General features: G+C 41.0%; 1 protein-coding gene across 2 annotated transcripts in view; it reads right to left on the minus strand.

The window, feature by feature from the left end:
• Positions 1-1,704: 1,704 nt before the first annotated feature.
• MAP3K20 (mitogen-activated protein kinase kinase kinase 20) overlaps positions 1,705-23,676 on the minus strand; it is a 173,042-nt gene continuing 151,070 nt past the window's right edge. For both annotated transcript variants that reach the window (XM_060152630.1, XM_060152631.1), the window contains exons 17-20: positions 15,773-15,889; positions 13,356-13,430; positions 10,612-10,762; positions 1,705-3,242 (exon numbers count right to left, since the gene is read on the minus strand). In XM_060152630.1, coding sequence (XP_060008613.1) covers positions 2,542-3,242; positions 10,612-10,762; positions 13,356-13,430; positions 15,773-15,889 — 1,044 coding nt within the window. In that variant the 3' untranslated portion in view covers positions 1,705-2,541. The remainder of the gene's footprint in view (positions 3,243-10,611; positions 10,763-13,355; positions 13,431-15,772; positions 15,890-23,676) is intronic.

Raw genomic sequence — 23,676 nt, forward strand, 5'->3', positions numbered from 1 at the left:
AGCTACTGCACTAACTAGGGATGAGGTCATTAAGTCATTTTACTACCAGGCTGGATTCTCTAACAAATAGCCTAAGAAAGCAAGAAAAGCGGAAACAGCATGAAACAAGCAATCACTGGCATAATACCTTTTAAACCAGAGTCTTAAATAATCCCCCAGAATGCGCATTTTGTTTAATAATTAGAGCCACACTTTGTGCTCCCATCAGAGTGACCCAGTTAAGAATACATTCAGCTACTTATCCAGAAATTCTTTTTTTTTTAAAACAAATTTATTTATTTATTTTTGGCTGTGTTGGGTCTTTGTTGCTGCATGCAGGCTTTCTCTAGTTGCAGTGAGCAGGGACTACCCTTCATTGCGGTGCACAGGCTTCTCATTGTGGTGGTTTCTCTTGTTGCGGAGCACGGGCTCTAGGCGCACGGGCTTCAGTAGTTGTGGCTCGTGGGCTCTAGAGCGCAGGCTCAGTAGTTGTGGCGCACTGGCTTAGTTGCTCTGCAGCATGTGGGATCTTCCCGGACCAGGGCTCAAACCCACGTCCCCTGCATTAGCAGGCAGATTCTTAACCACTGCGCCACCAGGGAAGCCCTATCCCGAAATTCTAATCAAAGAAAATATTTTATTGTTTATTTGGAAGCAGCATGCTATGAAGATAGCATACTTTGTATTAGCTCACTTAAAAAAAAATTAAACATGAACAAAGGACAAAGGGAAAAAAATAATTGAAAACAGACTGTGGTTGATACAAGCTTCATGAGAAAGGATCACAGTGGAGCTTAAAACCTTAGAGAAGTTGGTTATCCATGGTGGAAAAGAGGACCTCGGTGTCTGATGTCACCATTTCCCATCGCTTTTGCTTGTAAATGCAGATGGCAAACAATAAGAGTTAGACAACTGAGTTGTTGGATTGATGTTTAGGTCACAGCTTCCCTTGCAAGTAAAGGTCATTTCCTATAACCTAGATTTTAATGCTGCCCAAATGCAGTTTGCACCTCCAGTCCCCAAGCACTGTATTAGAACAGGGCAGCTACTCTGGGAATATACGCGTGTACTTGAAGACCGGTTTCTATTAAAAGAGACCTCCCCCCAAGCCCCCCGCCATCCCCAGAATTGCCAGTGTGTCATGTGGTTTTCTACAGAGCATTGAGAATCCTATCCAGGCCAAAGGACACTTGATATTCAGGGTTAGTGAATGTTGAACAGAATCTCAGAAGGTACTGAAAGTAACACTTATTCATTTGACATATAATATGTTCGTTGCCACCTGACCCTTTGATTTGTAAAAATATGAATTTCCCAAGCTGGATCCCACAATTCCTGTCCTAAACTGCAGGCAGTTTCCGCCCACCCGTACCATTCGCCTCTTTACCCCCAGCTGCTTACAGCTTTCTTGCTACAAGGATGGTATTTACTGTCTTGCTCTAACAGGCTGTTGGTAATTTTAAATTTCTCTGGCTTTTAGCTTGTGATGTTATCATCCCGTTCTGTGTCTGTTTTCTTTTAGATTTGAGAGTGCTGACATCCCAAGAGGACTTCATGGACCGTTTTTTTCCCCTCTTTGCTCCTCCTTTGGCAAAATATAGAAAATGATATTCAAGGGCAGTCCCTGGGAACTTTGGGAAAGAAATAACCACAAATCTCCCAGGCAATTGAGATCTTTGGTTTCTGGTGAGTCTTAAGGTATGATATATGGCATCATAATCAACATTAAGTTCAATAACCTTTTTTATTGCCTAAAAATGACAAGTCAAATCAAGTTGGCTCTGACCGTGATAAAAACCCAAATATCTTACTAAAATAAATACTAACCAGCAGTGTGGAGATTGGGTAAGGCAAGTGAGGCACTTGCCTTGGGCACAAAATGTAAGGGGGCATTAAAAAAAAAACACCTCAGTAATCGAGATAAATGATATTTTAATGCAATATTTTTAAAAGAGAAAATTAATGCAAAAATTACTTGATGAAAAAATATCAAAATTCTAAATACAGGATCAGTAACAGTGCCTTGCCAAGCCATATGGGAGCCTTAGACAAAAGGAAAAATCAGTAATGCTTACTCTGTCTTTACGTAGAATTTCGATTCTTTATCACAGTTATTTCGCATTAATTTTCATTTATTTAAATATGACACTAGAGTATTATTTATCTTGATTACTGAGCTTTTTGATTCCTCCCTTAAATTTTGCACCCAAGATGAGTGCCCCATTTAAGATAAGTTTTTCCATTTACCCTCACCCTAGTCTAGGCCCTGCTAACTAGAACAGCAATGGCTAGGGTAATAAAATGGTATATTCCCTCCTCTAAAGATGTTAATTCAGGGAAATAAAATATGTTTGGTTATATTTAAGTCTAGTTACTTACACTGGACAACCAACACCCATAATCTGGCCCTGTTTTGGCTATAGTCTCACTTAGAAGGTATTTCCCAAATCCAAAAAATGGAAAGGTTGTCTTTTTGTTAATTCTTTTGGAAGGCAGCACATTAGCAAAATCCATTACATTAAAAAAAAAACGTGCTAGGAAAAGCTCAACCAGTTCAATTCATCAGAAGTTTCTCCTTCCGCGGAAGTTTCCTCTGGGTCTTTCTCTGTTGGTCTTGGCAGGAGAGGGCCTGTGGGGTTTTCTCCGGTATTCCACCCTTGTCCATCCCCCTTCGCTGACTTTGCTTTCCTCTTCATTGGCTCGTGAGTCGGTGTCTGTGCGCAAAGGCATCCCTGGGATGGTCCTGGGTTGATGGGAGGCATTTGGGCTTCTCTTAAAGTCAGGTGACTGATGAGTATTGAGTGCTGACTGAGAAACCCTGCAGAATTTGCCAGAGTATCTTTCTCTTGAAGGAGTGGAATGCTGACTTTTTCCACTGAATCTTCCTCTGAGAGAAGAATTGAGTGATAGGCTAGCATGATTGTGTTTGTTCCTGCTTCTATCTAAGTATCGACCCCTCTCTAAAGAGCTGTCAGTATTAAGACTGGAAAAGTCACTATCCCTGGAGTTGAGATGCAGAGAAAAGAAGTCTTTGGTCAGTCCATACTGAGTAGGAGAGGAGCTTCTGGACTGGTTTATAGGTGTTATCTGTTGGTACTTAATGGGCACCTGGGTCCGTCTCACAGCAGCAGCATAGGAGTCCTGGTCATTGAGATAGGGGAAGAATTGTGACCCCAGGATGCAGTTGCTCTGGGAGCGCTGTAAGGAGGTGTTGGATGCAATCTGCCGCATCCTCAGAGTATCCAGCCACTGGCAATCAGCACCTGTGGAAGAAACGGAAATGAACATCTTTGAAGCTACAGTAAATCTGCATGCCTAATTCATAAGCCTGTCTCAGGATACTTCAAGCCTATTTGGGAAGCTCAAAGTTTTACCATTCACAGACATTCTAGGCTAGTTATAAGGACATTTCCTTTATTATTATAAATACTTAAAAAAAATAAGGACATTTATACTTACCGAATTTATGCTACATGCTTGGCACTGTTCCAAAGGCTTTTTGTATAGTATCTCATTTAACCCTTCAAAAATCTTCTCAGGTCAACACTAATAATATCATTCTAGAATTGAGGAGACCGAAGCTTGAGAGGGGAAGTCACTGGACCCACGGTCACTCAGTTAATAATCTCAGGTCCTTCTGCATCTAAATCCCATCTTGTTCCCACTTAGCCATGTTGTCACTTCTAGAAATTGCTGTTTCAGTGTCTTTGGATGGCAGAGGTATGTTTAGTAAACAAAAGGCTTTTTGCCAACCAGCACTTTTAAATCCTCAAGACCCCTAAATGCAGATAAAATAAATTGGGTTCTAATAGTTGAAACAGCTAAACATTGTTTGGGAGAGAGACTGTTCATATCTCCAGAGGAGAGATTCCTGAGGTTCAGGGATAAGAAATGTTTTCTGCATGAAAAATGAAGCTTCATGGCAAACAGGAAGAAGTTATCGTAAAAGAAAATGGTTAATTAACAAGAGCCATTTAGTAAGCTATATTTCAGTGAATAAGCAAGTTCCTCACACTTAAGATCTCTGTCTTCCCAAGGGCCTGAGTTGCCCTCATTCTTGAGTTCCCTGGTGTCCTCACTGAGCTACTCTGGCTGTGCTTGTGCCGATGGAGCTTCCGGAGAGGAACAGAGCATGCTCACCTCCCTCTGCCAGCAAGCAGCCTCCCTCACTGCTCTGCACAGGTGACTCACGCCTCTCAGGTGAGGGACGCATCCAGATACAGGCGACCTCCTGTGTTCAGACACTCCTCACAGGCTTCATTCAACCACCACATGCCTTCTTCCCTTCATTTGGACTTCTCTGAAATCCTAGCTTCCAACAGAACCCTGATTTTGTTCAGTGTCCAACCCCCTCCGTGGAGCCATGTGCATGGGGGAAGCTGACCACATCTGGCTCTAAGGCAGACTTTGATTAGTCCAAGCCAGACATAGCGATGCCATGGTCGGGAATGCACAAGGTGCTCAGCTCTGGCCATAGCAACCTGAAAGGTAGTCTGCAGGGGGTTTCTAAGCAAGTCTTTCTTACTCCAAAACATGAGAACAGGGAAGGGATTGACCTCTCATTTCCTGTGGGCCTTATCATATGTTTTTTGTTTTTTTTTTACATCTTTATTGGAGTATAATTGCTTTACAATGGTGTGTTAGTTTCTGCTTTATAACAAAGTGAATCAGTTATACATATACACATATATCTCTTCCCTCTTGCATCTCCCTCCCTCCCACCCTCCCTATCCCACCCCTCTAGCTGGTCACAAAGCACCGAGCTGATCTCCCTGTGCTATGTGGCTGCTTCCCACTAGCTATCTATTTTACGTTTGGTAGTGTGTATATGTCCATGCCTCTCTCTCGCTTTGTCACAGTTTACCCTTCCCCCTCCCCATATCCTCAAGTCCATTCTCTAGTAAGTCTGTGTCTTTATTTCTGTCTTACCCCTAGGTTCTTCATGACATTTTTTTTTCTTAAATACCATATATATGTGTTAGCATATGGTATTTGTATTTCTCTTTCTGACTTACTTCACTCTGTATGACAGACTATAGGTCCATCCACCTCATTACAAATAGCTCAATTTCATTTCTTTTTATGGCTGAGTAATATTCCATGTATATATGTGCCACATCTTCTTTATCCATTCATCTGATGATGGACACTTAGGTTGTTTCCATCTCTGGGCTATTGTAAATAGAGCTGCAATGAACATTTTGGTACATGACTCTTTTTGAATTATGGTTTTCTCAGGGTATGTGCCCAGTAGTGGGATAGCTGGGTCATACGGTAGTTCTATTTGTAGTTTTTTAAGCCACCTCCATACTGTTCTCCATAGTGGCTGTACCAATTCACATTCCCACCAGCAGTGCAAGGGGGTTCCCTTTTCTCCACACTCTCTCCAGCATTTATTGTTTCTAGATTTTTTGATGATGGCCGTTCTGACTGGTGTGAGATGATATCTCATTGTAGTTTTGATTTGCATTTCTCTAATGATTAATGATGTTGAGCATTCTTTCATGTGTTTGTTGGCAGTCTGTTTATCTTCTTTGGAGAAATGTCTATTTAGGTCTTCTGCCCATTTTTGGATTGGGTTTTTTGTTGTTTTGTTATTGAGCTGCATGAGCTGCTTGTAAATTTTGGAGATTAATCCTTTGTCAGTTGCTTCATTGGCAAATATTTTCTCCCATTGTGAGGGTTGTCTTTTGGTCTTGTTTATGGTTTCCTTTGCTGTGCAAAAGCTTTGAAGTTTCATTAGGTCCCATTTGTTTATTTTTGTTTTTATTTCCATTTCTCTAGGAGATGGGTCAAAAAGGATCTTGCTGTGATTTATGTCATAGAGTGTTCTGCCTATGTTTTCCTCTAAGAGTTTGATAGTTTCTGGCCTTACATTTAGGTCTTTAATCCATTTTGAGCTTATTTTTGTGTATGCTGTTAGGGAGTGATCTAATCTCATACTTTTACATGTACCTGTCCAGTTTTCCCAGCACCACTTACTGAAGAGGCTGTCCCTTCTCCACTGTACATTCCTGCCTCCTTTATCAAAGATAAGGTGACCATATGTGCATGGGTTTATCTCTGGGCTTTCTATCCTGTTCCATTGATCTATATTTCTGTTTTTGTGCCAGTACCATGCTGTCTTGATTACTGTAGCTTTGTAGTATAGTCTGAAGTCAGGGAGCCTGATTCCTCCAGCTCCGTTTTTCGTTCTCAAGATTGCTTCGGCTATTAGGGGTCTTTTGTGTTTGCATACAAATTGTGAAATTTTTTGTTCTAGTTCTGTGAAAAATGTCAATGGTAGTTTGATAGGGATTGCATTGAATCTGTAGATTGCTTTGGGTAGTAGATTCATTTTCACAATGTTGATTCTTCCAACCCAAGAACATGGTATATCTCTCCATCTATTTGTATCATCTTTAATTACTTTCATCAGTGTCTTATAATTTTCTGCATACAGGTCTTTTGCCTCCTTAGGTAGGTTTATTCCTAGATATTTTATTCTTTTTGTTGCAATGGTAAATGGGATTGTTTTCTTGATTTCATTTTCAGATTTTTCATCATTATGTATAGGAATGCCAGAGATTTCTGTGCATTAATTTTGTATCCTGCCATTTTACCAAATTCATTGATTAGCTCTAGTAGTTTTCTGGTAGCATCTTTAGGATTCTCTATGTATAGTATCATGTCATCTGCAAACAGTGACAGCTTTACTTCTTTTCCGATTTGGATTCCTTTTATTTCCTTTTCTTCTCTGATTGCTGTGGGTAAAACTTCCAAAACTATGTTGAATAAGAGTGGTGAGAGTGGGCAACCTTGTCTTGTTCCTGATCTTAGTGGAAATGCTTTCAGTTTTTCACCATTGAGGACGATGTTGGCTGTGGGTTTGTCATATATGGCCTTTCTTATGTTGAGGAAAGTTCCCTCTATGCCTACTTTCTGCACGGTTTTTATTAGAAATTGGTGTTGAATTTTGTCAAAAGCTTTCTCTGCATCTATTGAGATGATCATATGGTTTTTCTCCTTTAGTTTGTTAATATGGTGTATCACGTTGATTGATTTGCATATATTGAAGAATCCTTGCATTCCTGGAATAAACCCCACTTGATCATGGTGTATGATCCTTTTAATGTGCTGTTGGATTCTGTTTGCTAGTATTTTGTTGAGGATTTTTGCATCTATGTTCATTAGTGATATTGGCCTGTAGTTTTCTTTCCTTGTGACATCCTTGTCTGGTTTTGGTATCAGGGTGATGGTGGATTCATAGAATGGGTTTGGGAGTGTTCCTCCCTCTGCTATATTTTGGAAGCGTTTGAGAAGGATAGGTGTTAGCTCTTCTCTAAATGTTTGATAGAATTCGCCTGTGAAACCATCTGGTCCTGGGCTTTTGTTTGTTGGAAGATTTTTTTTTTTTTTTTTTTTTGCAGTACGCGGGCCTCTCACTGTTGTGGCCTCTCCTGTTGTGGAGCACAGGCTCCAGACGTGCAGGCTCAGCGGCCATGACTCACGGGCCCAGCCGCTCTGTGGCATCTTCCTGGACCGGGGTGCGAACCCGCGTCCCCTGCATCGGCAGGCGGACTCTCAACCACTGCGCCACCAGGGAAGCCCTGTTGGAAGAATTTTAATCACAGTTTCAATTTCAGTGCTTGTGATTGGTCTGTTCATATATTCTATTTCTTCCTGATTCAGTCTTCCAGGTTGTGCTTTTCTAAGAATTTGTCCATTTCTTCCTGTTGTCCATTTTATTGGCATAGAGTTGCTTGTAGTAATCTCTCATGATCTTTTGTATTTCTGCAGTGTCAGTTGTTACTTCTCCTTTTTCATTTCTAATTCTATTGAGTTGAGTCTTCTCCCTTTTTTTCTTGATGAGTCTGGCTAATGGTTTATCAATTTTGTTTATCTTCTCAAAGAACCAGCTTTTAGTTTTATTGATCTTTGCTATCATTTTCTTCATTTCTTTTTCATTTATTTCTGATCTGATCTTTATGATTTCTTTCCTTCTGCTAACTTTGGAGTTTTTTTCTTCTTCTTTCTCTAAGTGCTTTAGGTGCAAGGTTAAGGTGTTTATTCAAGATGTTTCCTGTTTCTTAAGGTGAGATTGTATTGCTATAAACTGCCCTTTTAGAACTGCTTTTGCTGCATCCCATAGGTTTTGGGTCGTCCTGTTTCCATTGTCATTTGTTTCTAGGTATTTTTTTATTTCCCCTTTGATTTCTTCAGTGCTCACTTTGTTATTAAGTACTGTATTGTTTAGCCTCCATGTGTTTGTATTTTTTACAGATCTTTTCCTGTAATTGATATCTAGTCTCATAGCGTTGTAGTTAGAAAAGATACATGATACAATTTCAATTTTCTTAAATTTACCAAGGCTTGATTTGTGACCCAAGATATGATCTATCCTGGAGAATGTTCCATGAGCACTTGAGAAAAATGTGTATTCTGTTGTTTTTGGATGGAATGTCCTATAAATATCAATTAAAAGTCCATCTTGTTTAATGTATCATTTAAAGGTTGTGTTTCCTTATTTATTTTCATTTTGGATGATCTGTCCATTGGTGAAAGTGGGGTGTTAAAGTCCCCTACTATGAATGTGTTACTGTCGATTTCCCCTTTTATGGCTGTTAGTATTTGCCTTATGTATTGAGGTGCTCCTATGTTGGGTGCATAAATATTTACAATTGTTATATCTTCTTCTTGGATCGATCCCTTGATCATTATGTAGTATCCTTCTTTGTCTATTCTAATAGTCTTTATTTTAAAGTCTATTTTGTCTGATATGAGAATTGCTACTCCAGCTTTCTTTTGGTTTCCATTTGCATGGAATATCTTTTTCCATCTTCTCACTTTCAGTCTGTATGTGTCTCTAGGTCTGAAGTGGGTTTCTTTTAGACAGCATATATATGGGTCTTGTATTTGTATCCATTCAGCCTTATCATATCTTTATGTGATGACTGTGAACACGAGAGGAGCTAGGCTGAGGACAAAGGCAACATATTGAGGATGGCAGAGTGGAATGAAGGAAAGGTTCATTTCTCATCCTTAACATGGTTGAGCAGCTTATCTTACTGCACCTGGAGCCCGGCCTACCTCTGGACTTCTTGTTATGGAAGACAATAAATTTTATTATAGTTAAAACCTGTGTTGTTGGGTTTAGAGTACTGCCCAGGATCCTGGGCCCCGTGGCTGGTGGGCATTTAAAAACACCTAGTCTGGGACTTCCCTGGTGGTGCAGTGGTTAAGAATCCACCTGCCAGTGCAGGGGACACGGGTTTGAGCCCTAGTCCAGGAAGATCCCACATGCTGCGGAGCAACTAAGGCCGTGCACCACAACTACTGAGCCTGCGCTCTAGAGCCCATGAGCCACAACTACTGAGCCCGCGTGCCTAGAGCCTGTGCTCCGCAACAAAAGAAGCCACCGCAATGAGAAACCCACACACCAAAATGAAGAGTAGCCCCCGCTCAGCGCAACTAGAGAAAGCCAGGGCGTAGCAATGAAGACCCAATGCAGCCAAAAATAAATAAGATAAATTAATTTAAAAACAACAACAAAAGACACACCTAGTCTCCTTGGCAAGCGAGTCCTTATAGTAGAGGACACAGAAGCTAGGCTCTCATAACTCAGGGACACTAGCCATCAGGGTACTTTGTTTACATGCCACCAAAGAACTTTCTGTTATGGCTTCTCAGGTATATTTTCTTATTGGGAAGAAGAGGCACTGATAAGAAAACATGTGTTTCTGGTTCGTTGGGGAGGTATGTTTCTCACGGTGAAAAGTGATTTGCATGGGGTTTTATGTATCCATCTCCTGCATGTTTGTTAGTCTGACTCTGGGTTGTATTAGAGTTTCTGGACCTGCAAAGGTGAAGGTCAGAACTTCTTCCCTGAAGCTAGCAAATCATGACCAGTTCAACAGCAAGTCAGCCTGCCTTCCTCTGTTATTTCTAAATGGTTTCTTTATAGTGTCTGTAATTACTGTCACCACTATCCAGCATATGTATTTCATGTTTTCTCTTTCTCTATCCTCCCTTCTTTCCTTCCTTCCTTCCTTTTATTTTCCCCCTCGCTCCCTTCCCCTATCATTCTTTTTTTTTTTTTTCCTCATTTTTTGGCCGCACTGCACAGCACGTGGGATCTTAATTCCCTGGCCAGGGATCAAACCTACATCCCCTGCAGTGGAAGCTCGAAGCCTTAACCATTGGACCGCCAGGAAAGTCCCACCCCTATCATTCTTATGCTTTGACGGATCCATGGTGCTCCCGACTCAAGAGGTCGCCCCAGTGATAGCAGTGATTCTACAGGAAGGTTTGTTGGACATGGAAGATGATTCTTACCTTTATCTACAATTTTGGAAACTAAATATATATGTGTATAAATATACATACATATTTTATTTACCAATATAAAATAATCACTAATTTTCATCTTTTATGGTAGTTATCCAAATATTCTACTTTATTATAATATGTCCCTATTTCCAAGCCCATAAATACTACTTTCCATATAATTTGTGTATAAAACCCAATATTCTAAAAAAAGAAGAAGGAAGTATTATATCAGAAATCTATGTCAATTCACAGCCTGGCGCTTATCCCTGGTCTGAGGATTTGACATTTCCACTTTGGAACATGTCTAGTGCACAGCTGACTTACTTGAGTCAGACCTGCTTCCAGCGTTGCCCTCTGAGTTGGGGAATAACGTCTGGATGGCAAGCTGGACAACTTTCACTTCATCCTGAGGTTTCGTTCTACTCCACTGAATTGAATGGACGTGCTTAGTGCTTTTTGGAGCTCTAACATCGCTCTGTAAAAAAAAAAAAAAAAAAAGGGAGAGAAACCCACAACCAAATATACACACGTTTATAAAATAGGAAGGAAGGAAAACCAGGTTATCATATCCCTTCAGTGTAACTCCTTAGAACACTATCCTAATGCATTAGGTAATATATTTGCATGGTTTGCCTGACTATGGTAATCTGATTAAAAGAAAAATTTTAACTACTTTATTCCTTAGTGGACTATAGTAAGGTGGCTGTCTTCTCTAAGAATTTGTTAGTTGGCAAATCTCAACTTACCTCTTCGTTTAATAAGTAATGATAAACATAACAATGTCTTTTGTTTATAGTAGTTGAACTCAGATATTTTGTTGAATAAATAAAAATCTGACCACTATTTTGCCCAGGACTGCCTGTGATCATCCTGGATAACTGGGTGAGTGTGGGTAGGTCGGTGGGACTAATTACCCCCATGGGAGGGTACAGGGTAACAAATGCAAAAGTGAGGCAGGATAGAGAATTAAGAATAAGGATTAGAAAAAGGAGAGGACGCCGGATCAAGACACACCACTTTCTTTGTCCTGTGCTCCCCTTCATCACCAGGTGTCACAAATCAGACTAGATTGGAGAGCCTCAGGATTTGATACGGTTATGAAAATACATATTTTTTAAAATCCTGAAGTGACTGTTACAGACACAAGTAGCGTATCATCATGGAGCCTGAGAAGGAAGAAGGAGAGGAGGAAGAGGCAGGAGAGAGAGAAAGAGAAGGAAAAACTTGGTGAGGTGTATCTCCAGAACTAAGGCAGGTAGAGATGAAACTTGGCTGTTATGACTGTCCAGTTACTCAAAGAGGGCTTTTCCTTAGTGGGGGGGGGGGCTGGTCAACAGGCTCTAGAATAATCCAGATTCCAAGTTCCTCAAGACCAGTCACCTTCTTTTATTTAGGTTCTGTGCCCTGCAGGCAACGCTTTGACAATGAATGCTCTTTCTCAGGTGCCTCATCCCTGACAGGCAGTGCACCCTGGGTGATGAGGATAAATCATTGCTGTTGTCCTAATTCGCTTCCAGCATCGGGTCACCCTGGATAAGCGGACTGTCCAGGGTTTGGATTTCTCACGTTCAAAAGCCACACCCTGGCGGCTCAGAAGACCGTCCCAGTGCAGCAGCGCACGAAGTCCCACTCCAGGCTGACTTCCCTCACCTTACTGCTAGGAAGGGAGCAGATAGAACAGGAAGAGTGGAAACTGTATTCACAGTCAGAGGACCTGGGTGTGACTCCACCGACTCTCACTGACTACCCCAAACCTCGGGACCGCCTTTCATCTCTCTGAGCCCGTTTTCCCTAGCTGCCAGGTGAAGACGATGCTCCCTGTTTTTGACTATTTGCACGAGGTTAATGAGATAACACAGGTGTAAGCTCCTCTTACAGTGCCCAGGTCATGACAAATACTTATTAAATGTTTCTTGGGTGAATAAATGAGTGAATGAATGAGGGCATGTCCTATTAAGTGTAGCTGCACACTAATACCTCCATGGTGTCAAGACTCTGCTGTAACTGTCTCCCTCCACCCCGTTCCCCCAGGGCTTCTCTACCTCGTGAAGCAGATTTTCCCACCACCATGAAGACCTTGCTGATTTTTAAAACATAATTAGATCATTTAAAGCAGCAGACTACTTAAAACACCCACTGGCTTCCCATGGTGCTTACAGTAAATCCAAACTCTTCACTGCGGCTCTGGAGGCTCTAGGCTCGGCCCCGCCCACCTCTCTAGCCTTGTCACGCCCTCTGTGCTTCAGGAACTTGCACTTGCCCTTCCTCTGCTGTTCCTTGTTGCCTCCCCTCAGAGGAGGAGCCTTCCCTCACCATCCAATCTAACGCCCCGTGTCTCACTATTTTCTGGTTCTCACTTATCACTCTGAGATTACTTATTTATCATCTATCTCTCCCCCCCGCAGAGTACATATAAGCCTCGAGAGAGTAGAGATTTAGTCTATCCTAATCACGGAACGTTACTTGTTGGTAGGTATTTGCTCAATATATGAATTTTAATTTTAATAGCACATTTTTCTAAAGTATACGTTTTTCTATTTTTCCATATATAAAATATGTGGAGTCTGGTTTTGATAGTAGACCCCCCTTATCCCCAGGTGGTAGTAGAAGTTGCACTCTGTGAAGAATTGCTGATCTACCTTCACCCCAAGACTCTAAGCACCAAGAAGGCAGAGCTGTTTAGACCCCCCTTATGGTAGTAGAAGTTGCACTCTGTGAAGAACTGCTGATCTACCTTCACCCCTAGACTCTAAGCACCAAGAAGGCAGAGCTCTGTTTTGGTCACTGTTCCGTATCCCCAGTACCTCACACATGCATACGTGGTATGCAGAAGGTGCTCAATCATTAACTGATGAATGAATGAATTACTACCTCAATCTCTAGGCAAGTGTATCCCATTCTCAATCCTTCCCAACACTTCGTTAGAATAATTGTATTGATCTTCCCATACTCATGTTGGTTAAGTAGTTTCTCTTCCAATAAATTTTAAGAACTCTGAGGGAGCAAATAAATCCCTACGGAGAAACTGATGGTGAAGCCAACAGGTGCCCACCCCCTGCCCAGCTTACCTCATATGTGACTGTGCATTCTACAGTCTGATTTTCCATTATTCCTATAATCCACTTCTCCATTACAAACGGGGGCTGAAAAAAACAAAAGTTAGGATGGGTGTAGTGCCATCGTACAGCCTGCCCTGCTACAGCGCAGGTTTCTTGGAGGCCGGCTGTGCCGTACACAGCTGGTGAATAGGGCGTGATTCAGGTTATCATGAAAGCCATGATGTCAGATTATTAGGAAACTCATGTTGGTTCACATGTGATTGCTCACAACATGCTAATGTCTAATGTTTGGGGGTTTGGTTTCATAACATATCCTTTCCTATGTTTGTGAACAGCTAATCTTGTCTCCCACAATCTTCTCTTTTCCGATACATCACTCAATCCAATCATTAGGTCATTAACTCAAGCTAATGTCTGGAAGCCTCAGCGGAAAGTTTTCTCACCATTAAGAGAAAGTCTTAACAACCTTTGAAGACCCTAAAGTGACTTTTTTGGTTGCAAGCAGTGGCTGGTTTAGCGGCTTCATAACCACCCTGCTGTCAGGCTACCCGGCGATGCTGCAGGTGCAAATGAAACTGGGAAGACATTTCTCCACTATATTAAAATAAATGAGTAATAAAGAAGCCTATGCCTTGGATCCTATTTTAAGTTTGATGAAAATGGTCTTTATTAGAAGTGAATCTCCACTCTCTTCCTACCCCCCAACCCATCATTCCAGGTTTAAGGCTGCAAATGACTGGCCATGAGATAGGCATAAAGCAAGTGTGGTAGAGATTTAACTGGGCTTTTTTTTTTTATCAAGAGAAAACCAAAGAGATTTTTATTAACATGTATACCTCATGTATACACAGGAGATACCCAGGGAAAAATGAGTAACTCAAAGAATTCAGGATTAAATGCCATCTTTATAGAGAAAGGGGAAGAGGGGGATGTAGGCCTCTTGGAGGGGAGTAAATGATTTTTAGGAAGGATGAATGGGCCCTCAGAGGGACAGACGGAAGTTTTGTGACAAAGTTTGTCTGGGTATGGAGTCAACTTCTAGTCTCTCCTGTGACAAGAATCAATCTTCTCTGTTTTGTTTTTCTTCCTTAATTAGGATTTTTATTATTTCTGTTGATGTTAAAAAGTTCTACAGATTTTGAACGGCCCGCCCCAATCCTGTTTTTCCCATAAGCCCTGTTAATGTTGCTGCATGATTTTGCAGAAGATATGGTTCCTCTAGAATGTCTATATGGCCTTAGAGCAGAAGCACCTGTATTCAGTTTTATAACTCCACCCCGTTCTTTTTGCTCTGAGTGACTTCCTTCTGTTATCAGGCAATGACTTGCTTCTCAGTGACACTGAAGCCACTAACAACTGGCAGCAACCAGAGATGGCACAGGTGGGGAGGAAAGAGAAAGTGTGTGTCCAGTCTCCAAGATACCAAAACACAGTCTGTCCCAACAGAATAAGGGAAAGGTGAAAGCAGATCATAAACTTGGTGATAAATAACATAACTTCCAGTTACTCAGGGCAATCCAACAAGGAATATGCACATGCTTCTAAATTAAAAGGACTTGGGTGGTTAGCAACCTCATGCCTGGGAAGCGAACACATTCGCAAGTCTAATGCTGTGGCTTTGAAGACTCTTTGCACTTCCCCACTTGTGTTTGTACCATGGCTCTTTGCTGCCAGCCCCATTTTCCTCACTGAAACCAAATACACAGTCAAGAGTGTACTAGAGTTAATGGCTTATGTGACGTTTAGGGTGACTGTCCTATTGACATCATGGTTATTCACCTGAGTTGTTGACCTTCTACAATTGAAGTCTTATATGTATTTTTTCAGTATTGTTGACAGATTTGAATTTTTCCATGTTGAAGAGAAGCTAAGCATTTTTCTAAGACTGTCTTCAGTGTTTTAATGGGCGTGCTTGTACCATTGACCCCAAAGTAGTAAGATGCTCTCTGGCCACTCCGGGAATTCATAGGTGTGAACTCAAGGAAGCCATGAAGACTTCAACATGTGCTTCATGAATAATCTCATCTCAGTTCTTCAAGAAATTCAACACCACCAAGAAAGCCTTTCTCCTGACAAGTTTTTAAAAGTTGAAAAGGACCCAAAATTCGAGGTAAACATTTACATCATTAGCATTTTCTTTCCTTTAATAAATGACGGAATACACATAAAGAAATGTAGAAGAAAGTTAAAAAAAATGAAACAACACTTTTTTGTAGTACTTTTTAGTTCACACAGCGTAAGTGGAATTTTAACAAAAAACTATTATGATCTCAATCTGCTAAATAAAATGTGCCTTTCAACAGCCAGCTTGAGGCTGAGCTGGTATGAGCATCACAGGCACAAAAGCACGCTGCTGGGGTATTTTAATGTCTTTGTTTGATATCTGTGAATTCAAAAAAGCTTTTAAGTAGTAAATAGAACTCTACCTTTGTCATCTTTAAAATCTCTGCATCAGGTAGGTTAGTGTTGAATGTCACATCTTTGATGTAGGTTATTGCAATTTCATCCCCATCCATTTCCATATACATTTTCCACTTACAATCCTGGAATTAAAAGAAAAATTATAGAATTTGAGAAAGTAAAACAATTTTTTTTTTGTCTCAATGTTTTATAACACATGACGTATTCTAAATGAAGTATTACTGGAGTGTTTTTTTTTTCTTTATCAATAAAAGGACATGAAATTAGATCTCTTTCTATATCTAAATAATCCCCAGGTGGGGCAGTCTTGAGACACCATTAATCAATCTAAATGTTCTATTATAGGAGTTGCAAACTCCACATCCTAAATGAGCAAGGTAGATAAAAATGAATAAAGCCAGGCAGTTTCATTACAGAGCCTTAAACTGTAATATTTCACAATGGACCCACTTAATTTACATATTAAACATGGTAGGGATATTTTTCCATTGACCCAAAGAAATGTGGTCTTCCCACTTTTTTTGAAATATAAGTCCCTCTGGATCTACCTTTCACTTTTCCAGTGTTGGTAATGACATGGGTTCAAGAAATAGCTCCCTTTCTTCTTAACAGGAAACGTGAGGATGTACGGCAATGCATAACTGGCCCAAGCCTTGGGGGGGTGGGGGGGGTCAGGGGAAGGGTTAAGGGACTCTTGGGATCTAAAGGGCAACTGCCCTAAAGGGACAGCCACCGCTCAGCTTCTGTTGATTGTTCCCATGTGGGAATATGAGTCAGTCTTGCTAGGTCCTTTAATGATTTATGAAAAGTTGGATATCTGATTCTTGTATGAAACCTCTTGATTTTTTAAATGATGGTATGTTAATTAAATTTTCAGTAAAACCACGATGTAATGAAAGAGTGCTCTACACCATTAGTCACCAGGGGAATGTAAATGAAAACCACAATGAGATACCACTATATGCATACCAGGTGGCTAAGACTGGTAACATCAAATGTTGGCTGTGATTTGGAGCTACTGGGTTGTTGGCTGGAGTGTAAACGGTAAAATCACTTTGGGAAAAGTTTTGGCAATTTATTATAAAACTAAACATATATGTACTCTATGACACGGAAATTCTACTCCTAAGTATTTACCCAAGTAAAATGAAAAAAGACTTGTACAGTATTCTTCTGAGCAGCTTTGTCATAATAGCTAAAAAACTGGAAACAGGCCAAGTGTTGACCAACACTTTCATAGAATGGAATATACTCAGCAATACAAAGGAACTAATTATTGATGCACGCAACAACATGGATAAATCGCAAAAGCATTATAGCAAGTGAAATTTTGTATAAAAAGAACAAACTAAGGCTTCCATTTACATGAATTTCTAGAACAGACAAAACCAATCTATAGTGGAAAATATTCAGAAAAGTGGTTGCTTCTGCAGATGGGGACTGACTGGGAAGGGGCATGAGGGGACTTTCTGGAGATGCTAATGCTCTATATAGATAGTGGTCTGAGTTATATAGGTATATGCATTTGTTAAAACACAGCAAATGTATACTTCAGATATGTGCATTTCTTACTGAACTCTAGTATATTGAAGTATTTAGGAGGAAGTGTACTCGTATCTGCAAATTACTTTGAAATGTATCCAAAAATAAAGATTGATAGGTGGTTAAGAAGATAGAGGGATGGACAGATATGTAATAAAGTAAGTAGATCCTGATGCTTGAATCTAGGAGTTGAGTATACAAGAATTCCTATAAAATTTTTTCAACTTTGCTGAAAAATTTAATAATAAAAATGTTGGGGTATAAACACTGTGTATGCAATTCAAAGGAAAAAGAGACCCATGTCTGTGCACCAAATTTGACCCCTGGATCATAAATTCATCTTCTTTCTTATATTATTTGAAGAATGAAGGATTCTGAGAGATTAAGGATAAAGCACTGACCACCTTACATGCTGAAACCAGAACATGCTCTCACACAAGCAGACCTGGAATGTTCCCTGAGCAAGCTCGGACACAATTATTATGGAAAAACGCTAACAAAGGGGCTGCTGAAAACCTTTTGGCTTCAATAGGAAGCTGGGGGCGCCCCATGTTTTAGGAAAGCTTCTGGACGAATTGCAGAACCAAGAAGGGCCCAGGCCTGAAGGGAGGGCCCCTCTTTGCCCAGCCACATTCACAAGATGGACAGCCAATTAGTGAAGGAAAAGGTCTATTCAATAACGTGAAAAACTAGCTCCTGGCTAACACAAGTCAAATTAGTCGCTCAGAATTGACAAATCTCTCAGTATTTCCTTGTTTTGGAGCCACTGCTACCCTGGCAACGTGAGCCCTGAGATAACTGGGCAGGATAATCACTCTTTGGAGTCATGACTGCTCTTCTCTGAAATAGCAAGAGCCTCCTCAAGGCGGTAGCTGGAATAAAAAGCCTTAGAAAAGACAAGTTGACTTAGTTCTGTTCCTTGTGCCTGGCAAGTTTTGGAATGAAGTTAGTCAAAAGCACAGTTAAAAGACCTTGAATTGTGGTGCGAATGCCCAATCCCCTCTGCTTCACCTCCGTGACCTTAGGCCCCAATCAGACCTTGCCGAGGACAGGCTCAGGGGAGCTCTGCGTGGAGAAGGGTCTGACTGGAGGGAACCCAGGCTGTGGAGTGCTTACTACGCTTTTGGCATCTTGCTGGGTACTTACGCTGTGCTCTTTTATTTGATATCCATAATGACCCTGCAAGTTAGCTTTATTTTCCCATCAGGCAAGTGAGAAAAATGAGGCTTAGACAGATGAAGGAATTTTTCTAGGTTTTCCTAGCCAAGAAGTGGTGGAGGTGGGATTAGAAAAGCACAAGGCTGGGGACTTCCCTGGTGGTCCAGTGGTTAAGAATCTGCCTTCCAATGCAGTGGACGCGGGTTCGATCCCTGGTTGGGGAACTAAGATCCCACATGCCATGGGGCAACTAAGCCCGCACACCACAGTTAGAGAGAAGACCCAACACAACCAAAAATAAAATTAAAAAAAAAAAGGCACAAGGCTGCTTGGCTCCAAAGTTGGAGGAGATACTAATAGGGAAGGGCAACTGGGAGGGTGGCAGGACAAACTCATTGGATGGTTGACAGAGTTCCAGAATGGGACCAGCTATTAAAGGAGCAGGAGCAGAGAAGACTTTGCTAATACAACCAAAAAAGCAAGTGGTCACAGGTCCTCCCCTAAGCCCCAACTTCTTTGTTTCCTCAAAGTCCAATGTGGAGAAACAGGATCTAGATATAGGGTTACAGTCCTTTTATTTTTTTAATTCTTTTCCTCTTAGCTGAAAGAAAGCCTTTTACCTGAACCATAAAAGAAGCTATCTTCTACAGAAGCCATAAAGCTATAATCAGAGAAGTGATAAGAGGGGCATTATCCATTCATTAAAAAGTAGGCATTGATTGTTACACAGATGGGAGAGAAAGAAAGGAAATATGCAGTGTTCACCCAAATTATTAATTTAATATGTCAAGGCCCTGATGTAACTCCTGGGTATTTTCAGGGTATGTATGATTTTATTGTTGTCTAGTTAAGAAAAGTAATCTACAAATAAAGTAATGGAATTCTTTAAATTCTGCTCAATTTTAAATTACCCTAAGGTATTCCTGGTATTTCTGTTACTCGGTGAGCCAAAGGTGTCCAAAAGCATTCTCCACAACTCCCAGGACTTAAACAACTTATTGAATTCCACAGGACCCCACTGCAGACGGGATGCCGCAGTGAACGGAGTTCTTAACCAACGGATCATTGGAAAGGTTTTCATATGAATAAGATGAATTAACTCATCAATAATATCACTAAAAGTAACAATTGTGCATACTTATGAGCCTAATATAGAATTTTACAAGCACAATTGCTAGCTTTTCAGTTTCTTGGTAGTGATACGGACCAGATAGTGGGAATAGACTCTGATTTAAAAACCATTCACTTTTACCAGGGTGAACTATTGATTTTGGCTTGATGTGAATGACAGAAATGTGGGTATTGATTTCTGAATGGGAAACATTCAAGAGTTACTTTGAACGTCTGCGAACAACTTGATCTTGACAGGCAGAAATCAAAAGCAGACAGCTCTGTATTCTGAGAGAGCCCTGAAGGACTCCTTTTCCAAAACGATTTCACCCCTGGCAGTCTGCAGTGGTTCTGTTTTTCACTCATTTGGTTTAAGGGGCTGAGAATTCCTATTCAAATGGAAACAATACAGGAAAGGATCATCATTGAGCCATTACGGGGGAGCAAGACAGGGGTGAGGCGAAAGATCACAAGTTTAAAGGGCAACCACCTGAGCTGGAATCCCAGTTTTGCCACTTTCCCCACAACCTCAGGCAAGTTATAGAACCTGTCTGAATCTTAGCGTTCTTTAATGACGAGTGGGTGGTTGTATTTGGACTCAATGAGACAATGTAAATAAAATACCCAGCACTGTGCTGACGCCAAATTAGGAGCCCCCGAAGAAGTGATTACTGTTGTTACCAATACAGGTCCCCAACAGAGCTCCAATCTGTTATGACATCAGCCAGTCCGTCATCTAGCAGCCATCTAAGAGAATGGGCGAGAAGGTAAGTGAGGCAGGAAGGTTCAAAGAGTGTTTAGAATAGGGACCTGGCCAGAGTGGACAGGCTGGATCAAAGCATCTTCCTTGGGCAGGAGTTTGGGGATCCGGAGGGCACTGACTGACACTGGTGCCGGGGACTGATCAGTGTTGGAAAAAAGAAGGTACAGCCAAGTGGCGACACAGCAAAGACTGCCTTTCTGAAATAAGTAGAAGGAAGAAACTTACATCTTCTTATATACATGGATTAGATAACACCAATACTGCCCTTTCCTGTTTCAACAGATCCTGATGCAGCCCTACCAACAGAAACCAGCAGATGTCCGGAGGGACAGTGGCTGTGAAATGTGACTGACATCAGAGAGCCTCATCTTGGATGAGGAAACTAAAGCCCAGAGGGATGAGGTCATTTGACCAAGATCACACAGAGAGCAAGTGGTGGGGTTCCAAACTAAACCAAGGGGGCCCACTGTGCTATGAAGAGCAGGTTTCCCCTCTGTCTTTTCTGAATCCTGAACTTGCCCTCTTACGGGTTAACAAGAGTAAGAATTATAGTACTTTCCACCTTCCAAAGTCAACGAGTAGTCCAGATTATCTTGGTGAGTTCCTTGATAGGACTCCACGGCAGAGACTGAAATACTGAGTCTCTCCAGTAAGTCCAACGCAGTCAATTTCCCCCTTCTTTATTGAAAAAGACCATTGTTTAAAGTGTATATGGTGCGATTCCACTGTTTGTAAGCTCCTTTCCTTGACTGATTGGGCCAGGACCTGGAATCACAAACACTTCCCTCCAGTCCTGGCTTAGGCTTTGTGGCTAGGCAGGACGGCCACTCCCCAAAGCAGAAACAACCTTCTCCCATCTGTTTGCACAAGCAAAATCACGGGGCAGGTCCTGACTACCATGGATTTTTTATTTCATAACTAGATTCCCACCCAAGAGGACATTCCCACTTTTCAAATTTGTACCTTGCACATCTCTAGGGAGTGCTAGTTACTAATCTCTAGGGAAAAGGCAGTGACACAGCAGCCTTTGGGGAAGTTCTTCACTGAGGCTGAATAGCAAAAAACAGCTATCCAGACCTTTCTACTAGCTAGCTAATCTGCCCCTCAGTGCAAATCTATAAGAAACAGATGGGATTCTGTTGGGGAGAGGGGAATTTTTGCATTGGAAACTGATGAAAAAAATGACAATTCTGTTGAGTGCCCAGGATATGTACCATTTCAGCTGCTGAAATACCTGGATAATTTTAGGAGCAAGTGTGTGGCTAATGGAGGATGAGAAAGCATTCCGTTTGAACTGCTTCAGCATTGCCAGTTACGTGAAAAAATTTTCTGAATTAAGATTACTGGCCAAGTAAAACAGAAACTCTTACACTGTGAAGTTAACATCCTAAACAACACTCAGTTAATGCTAAATTAAATATCTCTTTGTGAGAAATCACTATTACATTCTCTGCAAGCTGTTTAAAATTCTTTGGAGTTCCAGGCTAATACATGGGATGCCAAACATACACATCCCTTCTCCCTTCCATAAAAAGAAAAAAAAAAAGGAGGAAGGAAGAAAAGAAATAAAAAAAGAACTAATCAAGATAGAGGTAAATTTTCTAAATAGAAAAAGTGATTGAAGTTAGCATAAAAATTATACTTAAATATTATTTTAAGTTCTGGGCAATTCAGAAACAACAACCTCTCTTTCTATTTATTTTTTCCTACCAAGATTTTATTGCAAACATGAAAATTATAGATAAACCTTTAAAAATCTAGGGCCAAGATTATTTAGGACATTTGAGAAGGAAACAGACCTCCACATTCGGCTTTCAGGCTTCTATAGATGACCATTACCTGAAGGTTACAGACATTAACATTTTTTTAATGTATTTTTTATTGAGGTATAATTTGCACACAATAAAATGTACAGTTTTTTTTTTTTTTGTGGCCACACCACTCAGGCATGCGGAACTTCCCCAACCAGGGATCAAACCCACGCCCCCAGCAGTGGAAGCGCGGAGTCTTAACCACTGCACCACCAGGGAAGTCCAGTGTACAGATTTTTAAGTGTACAGCTCAATTAATTTTAACAAATGTGTACACCAATGTAATTACCCAAACAGGTAAGATATTCCACTAGCCTAGAAAATTCCCTCATGCCCTTTCCCAGTTGATAACTCCTCCACAACCAGGGGCATCCACTGGTCCAATTTCTACCACCCTAGATTAATTTTGCCTGCTCTAGAACTTCATAAAATTGGGATTTTGTAGTATGCATGTGTACGTGTCTGGCTCTTTTCACTAGGCATAATGTTTTCGAGATTCTTACTTAATCCCCACAGGCTTACCCTGTTATAGATAGCACTGCCCCCACGTTACAGATGAGCAGACTGAGGGTCAGAAAGTGTAGAGATTTGCAGCAAGTTAACTTAGCTACACTGGGCATGCCCAGTCTAATGGAGGGGACACTGGTTTTTAAAATCTCCATCACCACCCTACCCGTTCCCCATGACCAGAGAAAAAGTAAGATCACCAGAGAATGCCCAGGATTCTAGCAAAGAGGCCCTTCCATCTTAAAAAAAAATGGCCTGTACTGGGGAAACATTTTAAAATCTAAAATACAGAGGTCAGAATAAACTTTTTAAGATTCAAGAGGGGGGAAAAAAGGGAAACAGTCTCATAGCAGGCGACTGACTATTTTGAAATGTAAGAAGTCATACAAGATGAAATAAAAATACGATAGAAATGTTGGTCATGCTGGTATTAAAAGTAGTAAGATGTTGATGATTTAGGCCTCCGAAGGCTCCTTTACACGCGTTGCTATTATCTCGCTCAGCTGCTGAAACCTGCTGTTTTAAAGGCAGGAGAGTGGAACATCCCGAGATAGCACCTGGGTTATTTATCATTATGTATAACCCTGGTACACTCTATTTTATTATGCTGCCTTTAAAAGGAAGATAATGCAAGTATGGTTAATTTGTTTCTCTTCTTTATCTATACAGTGTCGTGACCCATCACGGCTTTGTCCCACGAGATTTGTTTTTCAGCCCAAAAGAAATCCACAAGAAACTCTCCCTAAAAATTCCATTAATAATCTCTTTCAGCGCATATAGGTTGCAGGGTCTGGAACTAAGAATGTTTTAATCTCTCCAGCAAAACAATGTCTCATAATGATGTACAGGACTATTGCTGTACTGATGAAGAATCATACATAATTCAGCACCTTTCACTTGGCACCACTGTGATGTCCTCATTAGCCGTGGCTCACAGTGTCTGTCAGATGGTGTCCATGTGAACGCAGGCATTATATTGTCTTTGAGATGTGCAGCTGCTTCCATGACACTGCCAGTA

This window comes from Lagenorhynchus albirostris, chromosome 6, assembly GCF_949774975.1.
Source record: "Lagenorhynchus albirostris chromosome 6, mLagAlb1.1, whole genome shotgun sequence".
Taxonomy (NCBI): domain Eukaryota; kingdom Metazoa; phylum Chordata; class Mammalia; order Artiodactyla; family Delphinidae; genus Lagenorhynchus; species Lagenorhynchus albirostris.